Source organism: Heterocephalus glaber, unplaced genomic scaffold (assembly GCF_053883595.1).
Source record: "Heterocephalus glaber isolate CG9 unplaced genomic scaffold, H.glaber_assembly_v1.0 deba00001564, whole genome shotgun sequence".
NCBI classification, from domain to species: Eukaryota; Metazoa; Chordata; class Mammalia; order Rodentia; family Bathyergidae; genus Heterocephalus; species Heterocephalus glaber.
The window spans coordinates 1421987-1440000 of NW_028258351.1; the positions used below are offsets into that span (position 1 = coordinate 1421987).

Consider the following 18014-nt stretch of genomic DNA (forward strand, 5'->3'; position numbering starts at 1 on the left):
AAAGGGAACAAGGGAAAGGAAGGGGGAAAGGAAAGAAGGTACAAGAAAAAAGAATAGAAGGAAAAATCAGAAACAAAGCTTTTGTAAATGAGGGAAAGGGGGTGGAATAACAGCAGCAAAATATATCACGTTCAGGTACAAATTCCCTATGATGAATGTTATTGTGTATATCTAAAATGTACTAATAAATGTTTTGCTTCAAAAAAAAAAAAAAATTACGGCTTCAAGACACAGTTATCCAAGGTTACACTGCCTTTTTACCTTCCAAGAATTCTAAAAAGTGGAGGGAGTTAAAGATAACAAGCAAAAAAAAAAAAAAAAGATATCAAGAAGCCTGTAAATGGGCCTGCACTTCCTTTAGATACTACAGGTTCACAAATCCCACATTTATCCCCAAGGAAAATAGATTGCCTGTCTCCAGAAAAGCACCTAGTCCCAGACCATGAAGTGCCCACTCAATGAGTGCCTGCACTCCTTTCTGAGTGTGTACTTCTTTTTAATAAATCTTTCCATGCCATCACTGACGCGTCCTGCAATTTCTTTTCTGTGATGTAAGTTTGTGAACCTACAATCTACCCTGTGGGTGGGATAAGTTGAGTTCTCCATCTCCTTTTGGGGGGACCTCCTTAGGCCCTATAGGAATGCCAGTACAGCCAATAAATAATAGCTAGAAGAGTAAGTTGACTTTGAGTTTTCAAGGAAGAGTAAGACTTAGAGTGAGTCAAAAAGGGGAGTTGGAGATAGCAGTTAAACAATGGAAAGATTATTTGTATCACCTTAAGAAGGGCTTTTCTGAAGGCTGTTGCAATGGCCAGTCTGTATCTTAGGTTATCACGAAGTAGGTCAAATGAAGAAAAATTTGAATACCACTCTTACAGATAGAAAAAAGTAAAAAATCATCTTGGACTGGGTTTTTCATTTAGTATACAGCATTTGTGGACTGCCACTCTGTGCCAGTCTGCTACTCCATTTAATTCTTTGTAAAGAAAAAGCCTTCCTCAATAATGACGAGTATAATCTCATCTTCATATCTGATTTGGTGGCTCAACTAGACAGTATCTAAAATATAAGAGAGTATCTTTATCAGGTTTTTATTAAATATAAGATGGACTCATATGAGTGCTACATATTTATCACTGAAGTGTTAGGGAGTAAATAGTAGTTACATGGCTGTATCTCTACAACACTAAATTCAGTTACTTGGAACATGACCACAAGGAAAAATAACCAGGATTTTGGTTTGTTTTTTCATAATCCACTTTTATCAGTAATGACAGGACAAGGTAAGGCATTTTTAAGTAATTCCTGGTGTGTCTTAGGTTTGGAATAGATTCAGATTGGGCTATCTTTGTAAGGCATATTATACAAAAACTGTTTACTGTGATGAACATGAGGGCTTTAAGATCCAGAACTGCATTCTATCAATTTTCTTCAAACAACCTTTACCAGGGACTGGAGATTTAGCTCAGTGATCCCACTGCCTGCCTCACAAGCACAAGGTCCCAAGTTTGATTTCCAGTACCAAAAAAGCCTTTACCATAGAATATTTTTTACATTGTGGGTATTGAAAAATACTTGTTGAATAAATAATAATTCCTTCACACTTTAAAAACTGAATTTTGTATATTAAAATGTTTTGTCTGAATAACTACTTGTACTACACTTGATCTTAGCCAAAAGGCCGAGAAGCGATTGAATAACTACTTGTATAGATAAAATCATCTGGGTCTTCTTGTATAATACAAGTTTCTTCCGTGAGAGTCTGATGTTTCTGAGTCCAGCAACTCTTCTCATTTGTGTAAACTAGAATTGTTCCAAATTCCACTGAAAGACCTAAATTAGCACTTCTGAGCATGCTGGCCAGTGCTGGCATAAGCTGGAACTCAAATGTCCTTTGACCTCCACTGTGACTACAGGCTGGGACTTCAGTGACTTCCTTTTTTTTGGAGACAGGGTCTCACTATGTAGCCCAGGCTGGCCTCAAATTCTTGGTGATCCCCCTGCCTCAGCTAGGATTACAGGCCTGCATCACCATGCCTGGCTTCAGTGCCTTGAGATAGGACAGGTTAAAATGAGTGGTTCTCCGCGTCCAGTGATACCTGAGGAAAGCGCAGCTTAAAGAAAGGCTCCTTTTGCCTAAAGGCTTCAGTTCATGGTCAGCTGGCTACATTGCTTTTAGGCCTCTGGCTTTTCAGAAAGATGGCATCAGGGCATGGAGAAGAAAGCTACTCACTTCATGGAGCCCTTTTTGCTGATTTAACCAAAATGTATTTACCAAGTCTTAGTCCTTAACCATTCTTTTCTCAGAAAGTCGAGAGTTTACTACCATTAATCAGGTGTGTGCATTGCTGCCAGCAGAACTATCCCTAGAGTGTGACAGAATTTTTAAGATTCTTGAACACACATGTGGGTCATGCTTTGCTTTGAGCTGGTGGCACTAGTAACTACAGAGGATGAAAAAAAGACAATTCTACATATTTAGAAATGAGGAAAAGCCTGTAACAATCCTACCCTCATTGCCTTTTCATTGTATAGATCCTCTGAAGCTCCCTATGACTTGTTTTTGGATGGGAAAGGAATATTGTGATTTGGCATCTCACTCCCTATTGATTGATCAGTACATTAAAATGCTTCTAGATTTTTCTGTCCACAATGTTCTGTAAATCACGGCATTTAAACCAACTTTCCCGAGATGCCCTTTTAAGATAATGTCATGAGCCACTTCATTCTCTGCTGGGATGTGATTTAGAAAATATGGGAGGGACCTGTGTAATGTGACTAGATTCCAGGGTGGATCCCCACAGACTTTTCATTTGGATTGTTCTGGATGGTGACCCACGATAAAAGGTTTAAAACAAGCTTGAGAAGTGAAAGCTGTCAGAAGTATACAGCTGAGGTCCATTTTATACTAAAATAGAAAGGCCACTAAAGGTTTTTTTATGTATTTAGTAAATGTTTGTATTTTTTCATATTGTGTGTGCAGCCTTACCTATAATCTGCTTCATACAGAGGCAAAGTAAGCTGACCAGCAGCTGAGATCCAAGGGATATTCATTTTGTCACTGGCGTGTGATATAGTGCTCTTTATCTTGCTTGAAAAGATAGACATGATCTAATCCTGCTAAGATTCATATCAGTACCCCCAGGGGCTGAGATATTTCAAAGCTGTTGTTTAAATGGCAAAACCAGTTATATTATATGGGTAATGCTAAACCCTATCTCTTGCAGCTTCATTAAAATCTAAATTGTAAATATTTAGTAGAAAGGATTAGTTTTAAAATTCTGCCTTCAAAATAACCTTTGAATATCTGAGAAATGACTTTGCTTTATGACTTGCAAGGCAGCTAGCTCAAACTGTTTTTCAGTTTTTGAGATAGGGTCTCCCCTCCTTATGATGCCCACACTTGCCTCAAACTTGTAATCCTCGTCTCAGACTTGCAAGTGGATGATGTAGGGGTGTGCGCACTCAGTTCAAGCTGTTTTAAAAGGTCAATTTAATGGACACCTTGGTGCCAGGTCTGCTTTAGGATAAACAGTTACAGAAGAATCCTGCCATAAAAGTTTTTTTTTTTTTGAGGTATCATTCCACTGGGGGTAATATACACATATAAACACATCACCATAGTTATTGACATAAAATACAAAATTGATGGCACAATACAGGTTTCTTGTATAGATTTAAGAAACGCACTTCTAAACAGACCAAGCATCGTTTTTGCTAATGGCACGTGCTATGACTCACTGCAAGGATCTATTTTTTTTTTTTTTTTGGTACCGGGGATCAAACTCGGGTCCTTGCGCTTGCGCATGAGCTAAATCCCTGGCCCCAAAGGACCTATTGATGAACAGTCTGATAAAAAAACCCTTCAGATTGAAAGAACTTTACCATTTGTTTTATTAACATGGCTACCTTATTTAAACATTTTCTTAAAAGCCAGGGTGATGATTCATACATTGTAGTAGTCTGTTAGAAAAAAAAAACATTCTGGATAGCAGGTTTTGTTTTTTGAATTTATTAGGTTATATTTTCACTCCTCTTAAAGTAGTGCCCCAAAACAATGTCATTCAGGTATAGCTTAGGAAACTTGACAGTGCCTCATCCTTTGGGGTTTCTAAATTATGCATTGACAACCTTTCTCCACTTCTATCCCCTTAGCAAGGCTAATATACTCCTATAAAAAGCTTATTACCCCACACCAAATTACTTATTTTCAAAAAGCATATGGGCTTTTTAACTTTATCATCTAGACCTTTTTTTTCTAAATGATTTCTGAAAACAGTGCATTCATTAGATTTTTATGTGTGATGAGACAGCAAGCAGCCACTTTAATAGAATCTCACTGCACGTTTTGGTTAGATATTCCACATCAAATAGCTAAGCTAAAAAAGTTGTTTTTGGGATTCTAAATGTACTTAAAATACATGGTATATATGAAGATGCAAGACACTACATTTTGGTAGCTCTGTTTATGATGTGGCTCTGTATCCTTAATTCTGAGATTGAAAATGTAATTCGAGGGGGCCGGGGATTTAGCTCAGTGGTTTCTGCCGCCTGCTGCGCAAGCGCAAGCGCAAGGACCCGAGTTTGATCCCCGGTACCAAAAAAAAGACATATGGGAAATGTGTCTGGTGTTCTAATATTGGGCTGGAAATTTAGCTCAGTGGTTCTGGTGCCTGCCTCACAAGCACAAGTTCCCGAGTTCGATCCCCAGTACCCCCCCCAAAGAAAAGAAAATGTAATTTGATAAGCCAATGTATTACTGTATTAAAACATTAATTCCTTTAGAATTTTAATTTAGAATTTGTCCACTTCCTAAAAGGATTTAAAGCAGCTACTATTAGACTGGTACTATAAAGGTCATTCAAATGTTGCCGCCCACAGAACACTTTCATGTATTTGGTCTGACAAACATGAAATTCTGCAAGCATAAATCTTCACTCCTACAACATGGTGGCGAGGCATTTCTTTGCAGAACAGTCTCGAACTGCCCTCTTACCTGCCAGATTCTTCTCATCCTCTGTATGACAGTATGTTGGGAAATACACGAAAAGCAACTAAGATGATTAAGCAAACATATCCAAGCAAAACTGCTTAACACACAAAATTATTTTATACTCAATAGGATATCATGTTCTCTAAATGAAAATAATTGAGGACTTAGAGTTTTTTTTCTCAAGAGCTTTCTGGGGAAGAATAAAAACCCACATCTCTTATAAAGATGAAAGACACGGAAATATGTTCTTTCATGGAATTGGTGCAATGATGACATAGTACAGCTCACATAGAAAGTACTGGAGATATTAATCGATAAGGAATGCCGTAGGTACCTTAATGCTGTGGACGACACGATGATCCGGCTTTGAAGTGCTTACAGTCCCACTGCTAACCTACAGGCAATGTTGAGGTGGTCCCACTGAGATACACATCTAATAATCCCTTTCCTCCAAGAATTCAGTTTTTTAACCAATCATCCTTAACCTAATTATCTTTGAGACTCATAATTTTATGTGACTAAAACTTTCTCCTGTTACAATTTTGGACCAATCTTTAAGCGTTATTTATGATACTCAAAATTCTGATCACTCAGCTAGGCTGATGCCAAGTCCACCAAAATGTCCGCAGAAAGCCTAGGAAAAGGTTATCACAAGGCCAGCTTGAGATAACTTACAAATGGCCTCCACTGTCCTTCGAGCTAATTAAGTACCATCCGAAGAGAAGGCTGGTTCTACTTAGAATCCGCGCGTCAGGTTCTCCAACCATCAGAAAGGCGTGTGTAAGGGCAGGGACGATTTGAAACCCCATTCCGTTCCCTCTCCCTGGGATGTAAGAAACCACCCACTGCATGAAACTAGGCGGGGGAGGCACGCTCTGCGGCGAGGCCGTTTCCCTGAGTCACCTACAGGGCGGGAGGCAGGGCCATCTGCCCAAGCCACGTCCTCTTCCTCAGGGACTCAGTCGAAATAGACAGGGCCCGCAGGCGAAAGAAGCAGCACCAGCCGTGCCTCCCGGCGGCCTGACACCAATTTAACTCCCAGAAGACGCAGCACTTCCCTAGCACCCGCTGTCCATTCTGGCAGCCACCGGCCGACCCTTCCCCGGCAGCGTCACGTGCACCTGGAAGTGCGTGGGTGGGACCTCAGGCGCCTACGGAAATGACGTCCTTCGTCCCGAGTCGCATGATGTGGCAAAATGCAAAAAAAAAAAAAAAAAAAGGAGGGGGTAGGGAAAAAGAGGAGATTGGGGAAAGTGATGAGTCTGAAAAAGTAGTCCCTTTGGTTCCTCTATTTCCCTTGTGTCGCCGCAGTCACTGAGGCTCTCAGCGCACTGCGCCCCGAATTCCTGCGCCCGAGCGCGGCGCCCCGTGGAGGGGTACATAAGGCAGAGGGCGTGAAGAGACTGGGCGGAGTTCTGTCGCCAGGATCCTTCCGCAGGGCTCAGCCGTTTCCGGAGTCTGCGCTGCGCCCGGTTCCGCCATTGCGGCTCTCTCGGCCCCTGGAGCCTCCGCCCCCGACCTGAGCTTTTTCGTCTGTCCGCCAGCTTCCTGCCTCCCCAGACAGTATCCTGCCGAACCCAGCCTCCCCTTCCCCTTCTCCTCCTCTCTCTTGGAGAGCCCGGGCAGCTACTGCCCTGCAGCCCCAGTGACAGGAGGAGACCATAACCCCCGACAGCGCCATGGCCCAGATTCTTCCAATTCGTTTTCAGGAGCATCTCCAGGTGCGGCTGGGCCCGGGCTGGTGAGGGCTCTGGTAAGGGTGGTGGGAAGGAATGAAGAAGCTGGAATCTGAGCTCGAGTAGGAACGGGTTGGGGGTGGGGGGTGTCGGTTTTTGGCATAAACGAAGGAAATGGGCACTATCTTGAAAGCTTAAAGGGTTAAATAATATGGGCCTTGGTTGAAAGTGACAAGTTGGGTGCAGACGGCGCCGAGGCCGGGCCTGGGTCTGAGGGCCTCTGTCTTGCTTCCTAGGTGGCAAGAACTGAGCTTACTAACTTCTTCCCTCCCCATTTTACTCGCTTCATTCATTTGGGTAGAGGGATAAGAGGGGAGATTCTCCAGCGTTTCTCCTGGAGCAAGAACTATCCTCACGCCCCTGGGCCAGTGCAGGGCTGTCACCTTCCCTTGCTCTTTTCCCCTTCAGGTTTGCACCCTGAGTTGTGTGGCGGGTGGGTTGGGGAGGAGCAACCTTTTTTCTTCCTCCCTCTATGGCTCGCAGCTGAGAAAGGCACCTTCCCCGGGGGGAGGGGGGGAAGGCTGTGGTTTGTCTCTGGCCTCTCCCGAGGCGGTAGAAACAGGTCAGTGAAGAAACAGAAAGAGGATAGAATTGGGGAACGCTTTTATCGGGGCCATGTCAGTCTCATGAGTGTGTAGGATCAAGGTCCCTAAGGGAACTCCTTAATTTTTTTCCCTTTCTTGATTTCCTGGGGAGTAGTGTGACTCCTAATCCCTCTTCAATTCTAGAAGATAGGGAGAGCTTTTCTGGAGGTTTTCTTGGGATCCTCTGGAGTCTAGCAGGTAGTTGTGGGATCGTGGCCTGAGTACCCCCTTCAGGACTGCCTGGAATTGAAAAGGGCCCTGGGAATAGAGCACACTTGCGGCGCATTCGTGCGGGGTTAGTTGATCTGTAATTGGCTGCTTTTTAGTGGGTTCTAGAGTTCTTTCCCCGAGAGTTTTATCCTGGAGGCAACAGGATATGCCTCTTCATAAGTATTAAAGGAAATATAAAGGAAAATTAAAGATATGCAGCGTGTCAGTGGCCTGCATAGGCAGGTGACCATTGGAAGGTCTTCTCTAAATTAAGCTGCTTCTGAGCTGCTGATTTTCTTGGTTCAGCAATCCTGATTTTTACTTTAGCTGGAAAATTTTATTCATATCAATACCCCCAGTATCCCTGAAAGAAGCCTGAGGGCTAATTTTATGATACAAGATGCAGTAGTTTGACGTATTAATATTAGTAACCTATTGAACTTACTATTGAAGCCAGTTTATTTGATTTCTCTCATTGGTATAACATACATAAAGGATTCTTGCTAATAAAGTTTAATACCCAGGCTATGAGTAAAATAATTTCATATTTCTTCACAGGTATTGTCACATTTGCTTGCAACAGCAAGAAATTATTTTCCTTTAATACTTATAAAGAGGGGTAGGGATGTAGCTCTGTGGTAGAGTACTTGCCTAGCATGCACAAAGCCCTGGGTTCAATCTCCAGCACTGCCAAAAAAAAAAAAAAAAACACCACCAAAAAAACTTATGAAGAATAATAAATCTTTACCTATAAAATGAATAAATGGAACTTTCTTCATCTCTAGTTTTCAAATACTGTTACTTATCTGACCTTGGCAGTAAAAATAGTTTTACAAAAGGTTAAAAAATGTTAAGTGATAGTGAATATAGCCCAGTTATTTTGATGCTCAATTCATGTGATTACCTGTGTTTCAGTGGGATGGTAAATGGATGTGGAGGGTTGAGAAGGGTACTGTTCCTGGATGTAAAGAGAAACATGGGCTTGACCTCACACTGTAGTGTACCTGAAATAGCTTTCTGCAAACAGATGCACACAAACGCGACACGAGAGAAATGGGCAGCAGCTGCTTATTTTACATGGCAAGACTAGACCACTGGTAAATCTTGTTGGCCAGTGCTGATTTTCATTAATTCATTGCTTTTCATTTTTGTTGAAGAGGAGACAAATATTAAGTGGTTCCAAAGATTTCAATTCAACCTTTTTACTAATGGCAGATTGATATGCGTCTGATTTCCAAGTGATTCAAAGTTTCTGGGAATACTTGAGTGGAATGATTTTCTTCTCACATAAGTTGAAGATTTTGAGTCTAAATCAGCTTTGCAGAAATATTTGAAAATTTTTGATCTTTTTTTGGAGTGCTGTGTCATACCTAAACTGTATGTTGTATGACTGTGCTGTAGTAGATATTTATTAATTGCATAGAAAGCCCAAATTACCAATGCCTTCCAGGGTAATATATTTCCTGACTTCACATTTTTATCTCCTCATTTTAAAAAAATTAACAGGGATTATTTTAGCACTCAAAAGGCTGAGGCAGGAGAATTGCAGGATCAAGGCCATCCTGTGCTACATGCTGAGACCCTGTCTCAACAAAAACAGGCAAAAAAGAATTAATTGACACCACAGGTCTCTGAGCCTCTGCCAGTTTGCTGAGTAGCGGAAAACATCCTGAAACATTTGGTATAAAAACTTTAAACAAGAAATGAGAAACTTGGGTATGGAATTAGCTTGTGGAACTTCAAATGGTGAGCTGGAAATGAATTTATTTTGTACCCCTTAACTCCGTTGTCCAATTGCAGGATTCATCATCAAGGCTTGGAGCTACATCAAATGAATGTTAATATTTTAAGTTATAAAGAAATTTTTTTTTTCCTGTTTTAGATTTTAGACTGGTAGCAGTCAGCAAAGAATGCCTGGCTATTGATCATGGGTTTCCACCGTAGTCTGTTCTTAGACACGGCGTGTACTTTTATTTTTGCTTTTACCCTCTTTTTCTCTGTTCAGCCCGTTTGCTCTGCAGAGCCAATTTCTCCCATACCCATTTACCCCCGCACTTTTCAAATAAACTTTTTTGGCACCATTTTTAAAAAGTACCTGTATGGACAAGATGTTTCTGGGGTTGCAAATTCTTTTTTTGGGGGGGGGTTGCAAATTCTGAAGAAATGTTAGGCTACATATAAAATATTGCTCACAAATCTCAATTTTTGATATATTAACTATGCTAAGTGGTTGTATTCCTGGGGGTTTTTTTTTGTTTGTTTGTTTTGTTTTGGTACTGGGGATCGAACTCGGGACCTTGCCCCTTGCAAGGTAGGCGGCGGAACCACTGAGCTAAATCCCTGGCCCTCCTGGGTTTTTAACTATAAATTTCCCCATGCTGTTCTTTTCCCTACATTGCATAAATGGAGGTGTAGAGTGAGGTGTGGTGCATACCTGTAATCCCAGCACTCAGGAGGCTGAAGCAGGAGGATCCTGAGTTCAAGGCCAGTTTGAGATACATAGTTCCAGGCCAACTTGAACTACATAGTGTGAGACCCTGTCTTAAAAAACCAAAACAACAAAATGCAGGCATGGGATATGTTTTTTTTTTAAGTTGAATAATAGGGATTCTTGCTAAGGTTATTTTGGTTTGCACAGAGAAATAATGTTAAGTATATGATATATATGTAGCTAGACTGGAAGAGGTGTACTAGCTAGAACTGCTACAGTCTGGTAGTAGCTTCTAAGCTTAAATTTTTCAAAATTTTCATAATGGTCAGTTTACTCATCTTTACAGGGTGTGGCTAATTTTAATGAAAGTACTTTCACCCTGGTTAGGAAATACTGTAACTCAAGTCAGAACTGTGTATAGAACTACAATCATTTCATTTTTAGTGTGCAGTGAAATTTATGATTTCAGGAACCTTGAGGGTTTGCTCTAGGAACAGTTGTTTCTCACTACTTTTGGAATTTACACCTTGGGTTTTAAAAGTCTTTAGCTTCTTTGTAAAATTAATTTAGTTTATTTTTATTTATTCTTTGGTACCCGGAATCAAACTCAGGGCCTTGTGGTTGCCAGGCAGGTGCAGTGCTGCTGAGTTGCATTCCCTACTGTAAAATTATTTTTAAATGCATATGTTCAACCCTATATGGCATTTAAATAATACTTTTTTTTTTCTGTCAGTGATGTGGCTTTTTGCATTTTGAGAATTACTGTTTGACAGAACTTTCTTCAATGATGGAAATGTCTACTAGCCATATAGGGATATTGAGCACTTGAAATTTGGCTAGTGTGCCTAAGAAGCTAAAGTTTTGCTTTTCATTTTCTTTCTTCTTTTTTTCTTTTTATGTTTTGGTACCGGGGATCAAACTTGGGTCCTTCCGCTTGCGAGGCAGGCAGCAGAACCACTGAGCTAAATCCCTGGCCCTGCTTTTCTTTTTAATTTAAATGTTAGGTAGTCAAATATAGTTACTGGCTACAATATCAAACTGCACAATGAATTATAAGCAATACTGATGTGCTTTGTAAAACTGAAGATTTATAAACTACCCATATTTTATATACTGAGATCATTTTGTTAGCTAAAATTAAAACATACTCCAAATTAAAACATACTCCAGAATACTGTCTCTTGGGAGAAGATGGTGATGAATGATGACTGGTGAGTGTAGAGAGGAGCAGACCTCTGGAGCCTTTTAGTGCTTTTCGTGTGGCCTGGGCACTTTCAGATCTTTACTTAATCCACCCTCTCCCCACACCTTTCCTAACAAAATAAGACTCAATGCAGTGCCCAGGGGCCACAGTGTCAGGATGGGTTTTATGCTTGGAGCTTGTAACAGAATATTTTGAAGAGATGGCTCTCCATCCAAGTGTGCTTTTTCTTGTGTTTTTGGACTTTGGCCTAGAGTGGAGGCTTCTCTCTACTTCTTAACATGTGATTAATGATGTGATATTTAGTGGACAGAGTGGGAGTTTGGGTGTTGTGGAGACCAGTGCTGCCTAATAGAAAAGCTATATGAGTCATAATATTTTGAATTTTGAAGTGGACATCCTAAAAGTAAAATATAAGTAGAATTAATTTTTTAATATATCTCATTAAATTCATTATGCCAAAAAAGGTTATCCTTTCAACATGGAATCAGTATAACATTTATTTTATTTTATTTTTTTGGTACTGGGGATTGAACTCGGGTCCTTGCGCTTGCGCAGCAGGTGGCAAAACCACTGAGCTAAATCCCTGGCCCAGTATAACATTTATTAATGAGCTCTTTTACGATTTTTGCAGTAAATTTTCAACATGTGGTGTGTATTTTACATTTAGAACACATCTTAATTCATTCCCTTTTTTTTTTGGGTTTTTTTTTTAAGACAGAGTTTCACTATGTAGTTCAGGCTGGCCTTGAACTCTCAGTTACCTTCCTGCCTCAGCCTCCTGAGTGCTGGGATTACAAGTGTGTGCCACCACATCTAGCTCCCTGTTTTCTGAGACATGGTTTTGGTATGTAGTTCAGGCTGGCCTTGAGCTCATGGTACTCCTCTTGCCTCAGCCTCCCATATGCGAGGCTTATAGGATTATAGGCATGCACCACAATGCCTGACTCCTGTTTTCTTTTTCAATATGTATTTTTATTAGTGCACATAACATTACAAAATACTGGGTTTCATTGTGCCATTTTTCATACATGTATAAACATTTTGATAATTTCCATCCCCTCATTATCCTTTACATCTAATCATCTCTCCTCTTACTCCCTCTTCTCATCTAATAACCCACCTTCTAACCTTTTGTTGTTGTTGCTGTTTTTTGGGACAGAGTCTTGATATTTACAGTAGTTCAGTCTGGCCTTGAACTTACTGTGTAGCCCAGGTTGGCCTCAAACTCTTGGTGATCCTCCTGCCTCAGCCTCTCGAGTGCTGGGATTACAGGCATGTGCCACCATGCCTAGCTCATGTTTTTTTTTTGGTACCAGAAATTGAACTCAGGACTTTGAGCTTTCAAGGCAGGGGTGGCTCCACTGAGCTAAATTCCAACCCCCTCATGTCTTTTTTTTAAAGATTTCACATACAGACTTTTTATTGGGAATACTTGATCTGTAAAACTAAGTTCATAGTTTGTCTTAATCTTTTATATTAAATGAAGCTATTTTTCTGACTTCATTTATATATGTGCCATGCTAGGCTGCTTCATAAAATCAACTTGTTTTGTACACCAGTGCAGTTTATAGCTCTAGGTGCCTTCCCTTGTAGCTAATGCTCTTAACTGGAATGAGTGACAGAAAGCTTGGATCTGAATGAATTATGAAAAACCCATCTGTCAAATGTGAATTTTATGAATCTCTTTTTGTGTTGGGGAATATTTTTTTTTATCGTGCCTTCAAGGGAATAACCATCAAATCTTAATTTTCCAGAAAGCTGATCTATAACATCAAAATACATTGACCATTATAACTATTTGAGTACCTACTATGTACTAAAAACTGTTAAGTATTTTATGTTCATTACCTCATTTAATTGGCAAAAGAACCCCTTTGGGTAGGTAGGGTTAGCTTTATTTAATAGATGGGGAGGGTGAAGTTCATAGCAGTTAAGAGTCACACAGCTAGATGTTAAAACTTGTTCTTTCAATTTGGCAAGATGCTTTATTTGGTGAATGATTTGTATAATTTGAACTGCAAAATATATTACAAATGGTCATGGTCTTTGTGGTTGGTGGTCTTTGATACAAATTCTGACAAGTTTTAGGGCAATACTTTTAGGGCCCAGTGAGCCTATTAAATATCTTTTGAAAGGGTTTCATTCATATTCCCAGTGAAAAATTATGTAAAATAATTGGGCTCAGGTTAATTTGTAATTAGCATTATCTGTATCCCTCTCATAAGGCAGAACTTTCCTATAGACTTTTTCCTTAGTGACAAGAGTGAACCCACTTGTGAAAGCAGGAAACTTCTGCTTTCTATTTTAGTATATATTCCTGTTTTTGTGTTTGTACAAATAGAAAACTTGACTAGAACTCCAAGGAAGACAGTTGTGCTTGAGAAGCATAGCAGAAGCGGGTGGGATTAGAATGTTTGCTCAGTTTTGAGTATCACAGTGGCAGAAGAGGAAATAGTTTCAGACTTGTAGGGTTCTGTTTTGGAGGCACAGCTTCCAGTAATATTAGTATTTCCTGTTCTGAACCATGAGGTAATGACTTCTTTTAACTTTTAAAGAAGAGCTGGCCCGGGTGGCACATGCCTTGTAATCCCAGCTACTGGGGAAGCTGAGGCAAGAGAATTGCAAATTCAGGGCCAAGCTAAGCAATTTAAGGAGACCCTGTTTCAAAAAAGGTATTTGAACGTGTACCTCAGTGATACTGCACTGTGAGACCTTGAGTTCAATTCCCGCTAGCTCAAAATAGATTAATAAGGATAGCAGATTTAAAAGATTGTTTTTCAAAGAATAGGAACTAAGTTCATTAATATCATTAGAGGGTTAGAGATAGGTTGGAGATGTAACTCAGTGGTAGCACACATGAAGCCCTCTAGGTTCAAATCCCAGTACACCACACAGGCACCCTAAAACCATATTTAAAAATCAAACTCTTGTTGGGTATTGTAGTGCATGCCTGTAATCCCAGCACTGTAGGCTGAGGAGGGAGGATAGCAAATTCAAGCTCAGCGTAAAACTTAGTGAGACCCTGTCTCAAAAGCTCATTGTGAAGGCCCTGGGTCAATCCCCAGTACCAAAAAAAAAATTGAGTTTTTTTTGGTACTGGGGATCAAACTCAGGACCTCGGGCTTGCAAGGGAGGTGCAGCACCATTGAGCTAAATCCCCAGCTACCCCCAATTTTTTTTTAATTGCAGCATGCAATTGTGCAGTGTTTCAGATGTTTAATCAGGGCTTTATGTATTTATGTCAAGTTTTTAGCTTGTCTCACCTTCATTTATTAAAACAGTACTTCCTAGCAGTTGTGAAGTTGACTACAGTATAGGTTTGGACTTAGCCCTTACACACTTAAAATGCTAGTTTTTACCCCTTCTGTTCTGGAGGAATCTCCCTTATCCACTTGAAGTTAAGCATACATACCTTGCTAATGGAAAAAGTTACAATTTTGAAGCCAAGATTTGGAGTTATATCAGACTCCTTTTCTGCATCCCAGACTATTTCAACAGAGGGGATGAGAAGAACCCTCATATACTTGGCGGGAGCGGGGGGGCTCAGGGATTGTAGAGGTTTTTTTGTTTTGTTTGTGGTCTCAATATGTAGCCCAGATCTCCCTGCCTCAGCCTCCCTAGTGCTGGGATTACAGGTGTGTGCTACCACACTCAGCTAGGAATTGCAGTTTTTGTTTTATTTTTAATTTTTTTTTTCCGGTACTGGAGATCAAACTCAGGACCTTGCAGCTTGCGAGGCAGGTGCGGTGCCATTGAGCTAAATCCTCAGCCCTGGAATTGTAGTTTTTGATGATCCCTTGTCCTTTGAACCTGGAAGTAATAGATGAGACATAGTTGGTTAAGAGTTGCTTTCATTAATTTTGGATCAGCTACTTATCTGAAAAGCTACCAAAGACAGTGAAATCAAAGACTATTCATATTTTATATATGCAGTTTAGCAAACAGCTGACAATAGATTTCATTGTTTGAGGATGAATAATTGGCGGGAGGTTATAGAGTTTATAGCCCTGTCTCTTTCACCACTCTTAAATATTCTATATTTGAGTATATTGGACCGTGGAAATTTAAGATAGATTTCCTCTGTATATGGCCTCACAATTACAGCTGTTAGATATCACAAACTTTTCTGTTACGGGGATTCAGTGGTAGGTAAGCGCTCTACCACTGTACCTCACCCCTAACCCTTTTTAAAATTTTTATTTTGAGACAGGTTCTCGGTAAGTTGCCTAGGCTGGCATCAAACTTAAAATTCTTTTGCCTCATCCTCCCCAGGATGGAAGGACAGGCATATGCCATTGAGCCTGGCTGCAAACATCTTAAATATTTTCTGTAACCGTTAAAGGTACATTTTTGGAGATCATAATTTATACCCAAAGACAAGTGAAAAAACAACTATACTAGTATACAAATGGGTACTTGAGATGTGTTATAAAATTCCCATGATTGTACCATAATAGGTTTTTTATGGTTTGTTTTTTGGAGACAGGGTCTTGCAATGTAGTTCAGGCTGGTCTGGAACTCACTAGCCCAGGCTGGCCTAGAACTCAAGGCAATCCTCCTGTCTCAGCCTCCCTAGTGCTGGGATTATAGGCATGCGCCACGTCGCCCAGCTCCATAATGGATTTTTAAAAGACACTTTGGAATGAAGACAGTAGTATAAAATGTATATGACAAGAGTTTTTATCCATTTTCTGTTGCTTTAAAACAATACATGAGACCCAGTGTTTTATGAAGAATTGGAAGTTTATTTGGCTCATGGTTGTGGAGGCTGGAAAGTCCAGGGCATTTGCTCAGCATCTGATGGAGTCTTCTTGCTTCTTTGCACCATGGCAGAGTGTCATGTGGCAGGATAGAACTAGCTCAGGTCTGTGTGGCTCTTATAAAGCCACTAATGGGGTCATAGGGATCCCATCTCAGAACTTTATTAATTCTTTTTTTTTTTTTGGTACTGGGGATCAAACTTGGGTCCTTGTGCCTGCAAGGCAGGCGGCGAAACCACTGAGCTAAATCCCTGGCACAGAACCTTATTAATTCTTGTTACCTCCCAAAAGCCCTGCCTTTCATATCATTAGCATAGGAATTTTAGTTGCTGCTTTTTTTTTTTTTTTTTTTTTTTTCAGTACTGTGGTTTGAACTCAGGACCTTGCACTTGTGAGGCAGGTGTATCACCACTGAGCTAAATCCCCAATCCCTAACATAGGAATTTTGGGATTAAGTTTCCAACATATGAACTTGTGGGGGACATATTAGACCACTGCCAAGTAAAAACAGACAGTTTCACACAAACATTATACTTAAAATATTGAATTGATGTTCAGTTGACAAATAGTAGATGCTCAGTAGGTGTTAATTGAAGACATTATAGTCATTTAATCATTTTATTATTGTTTACTCCTTGAATTGTCAATATTAAATGATTTTGAGGTGGCCAGTCACTAATGTTGTTTTGGACTCCCTGAATTGTTAATATTAAATGATTTTGAGATACCCAGTAACTTCATGCTAATCATTCAGTCTTGAAATTTATGACATTTCACAAGAAAAATTTTCGTAACTAAACTGTGAAAAAATTGATTCTGGACTTGGAACTTACAGCAACTGGTAGGCTGATCCTGCTTTAACTGAATGACTCAACCAGAAAAATGAGTGATACAGCATAATATCTAATTTCCTAGCAGATCTGTTAGTACAGGGTGAAAAATACATGATTATGCTAAGCAGTGGTGGAATTGAACTAAATTGTACATTGGGGTCTTCCTTAAAAGTACATGCAGAGAAGCTGTGTTACAGAATGAGATTGTTTTTGTTTTTGTTTGGTACTGGGGATTGAACTCAGGACCTTGGGCTTGCAAGGCAGGCGCAGTGCCACTGAGCTAAATCCCTGGCTGGAATGAGGTTTCTTTAGAATCTGTACAGATGTACAGTAAGGAAACTGATCAGCTGTTTTAGCTTCTCATACCAGGAAATCTGGCCAGGGACATTTGTATCATCCTTAAAAGTCTGTATGCCTGTCGAGTCTACAGTCGTCTGCTCTACCAGATGGGCTGTCAAAGGATGCACAAAGGTATGTATAAGTCAGCACTAAGCAGTATAATCTTGAACCCTGGAAGTAAGGCTTTTTGTTATTGTTTTTTTTACACAGTATCTCAGTATGTAGTTCAGGCTGGCTTTGAACTCACTGTGTTTCCCAGGTTGGCCTCAAACTCACAGTGATGCCTGCTTGACTGGCTCTCTCGCGCATTCTCTCTCTCTCTCTCTCTCTCTCTCTCTCTCTCTCTCTCTCTCTCTCTCTTCTGTCTCACCCTCTTTCCTCTCTGCTTTTATTCCCCTCTTCTCTCCCTTCTCATGCTACTCCCCACCCCCTTTTCTTCCTCTCCCCTCTCCCAGAGCATTTGCACTGAGCTATATTCCCAGTCTTTTTATTATTTTTTATTTTGAGATAAGGTCTTTCTAAGTAGTTTAATTGCCCAGGCTGGACTCAAAATTGTGATCCTTCTCCCTCAGCCTCCCAGAGTGGATGGGATTACAGCCATGTTTTGGTTAAGGCTTTTTTCCTGTTTTTTTGTTCTTTTTTTTTGAGACAGAGGGTCTTGCGATGTAGTTCACGTTGTCCTTGAACTCACTATGTAGCACAGACTGACCTCGAACTCATGGCAATCCTCCTGCCTCAGCCTCCCGAGTGCTGGGATTACAGGCATGTGCCACCATGGCTGGCTTTTATGTTTGTTTTGAAAGGCAGTTTTAGGTGTACATATTCTGCTCCTAGTCCCCTCCTCCCCCCATAATCCATTTTAACTCTGGTAGGTCTGGTTGTTTTGTGCCAGCCTAATGGCATTTATACAGGAACCAGCATAAT

General features: G+C 40.4%; 1 protein-coding gene and 1 pseudogene across 4 annotated transcripts in view; one reads left to right on the forward strand and one right to left on the reverse strand.

Moving 5' to 3' along the window:
• Window positions 1-1552: 1552 nt before the first annotated feature.
• On the reverse strand, window positions 1553-1693 carry LOC147823771 (U2 spliceosomal RNA; annotated as a pseudogene).
• A 4544-nt stretch (window positions 1694-6237) lies between these two features.
• Cltc (clathrin heavy chain) overlaps window positions 6238-18014 on the forward strand; it is a 67043-nt gene continuing 55266 nt past the window's right edge. For 2 of the 4 annotated variants that reach the window (XM_013067688.3, XM_004870358.4), the window contains exon 1: window positions 6238-6714. In XM_013067688.3, coding sequence (XP_012923142.1) covers window positions 6673-6714 — 42 coding nt within the window. In that variant the 5' untranslated portion in view covers window positions 6238-6672. Of the gene's footprint in view, window positions 6715-17147; window positions 17223-18014 lie in introns of those variants that run through there. The other 2 variants (XM_087191851.1, XM_087191852.1) reach the window with 1 other exon arrangement.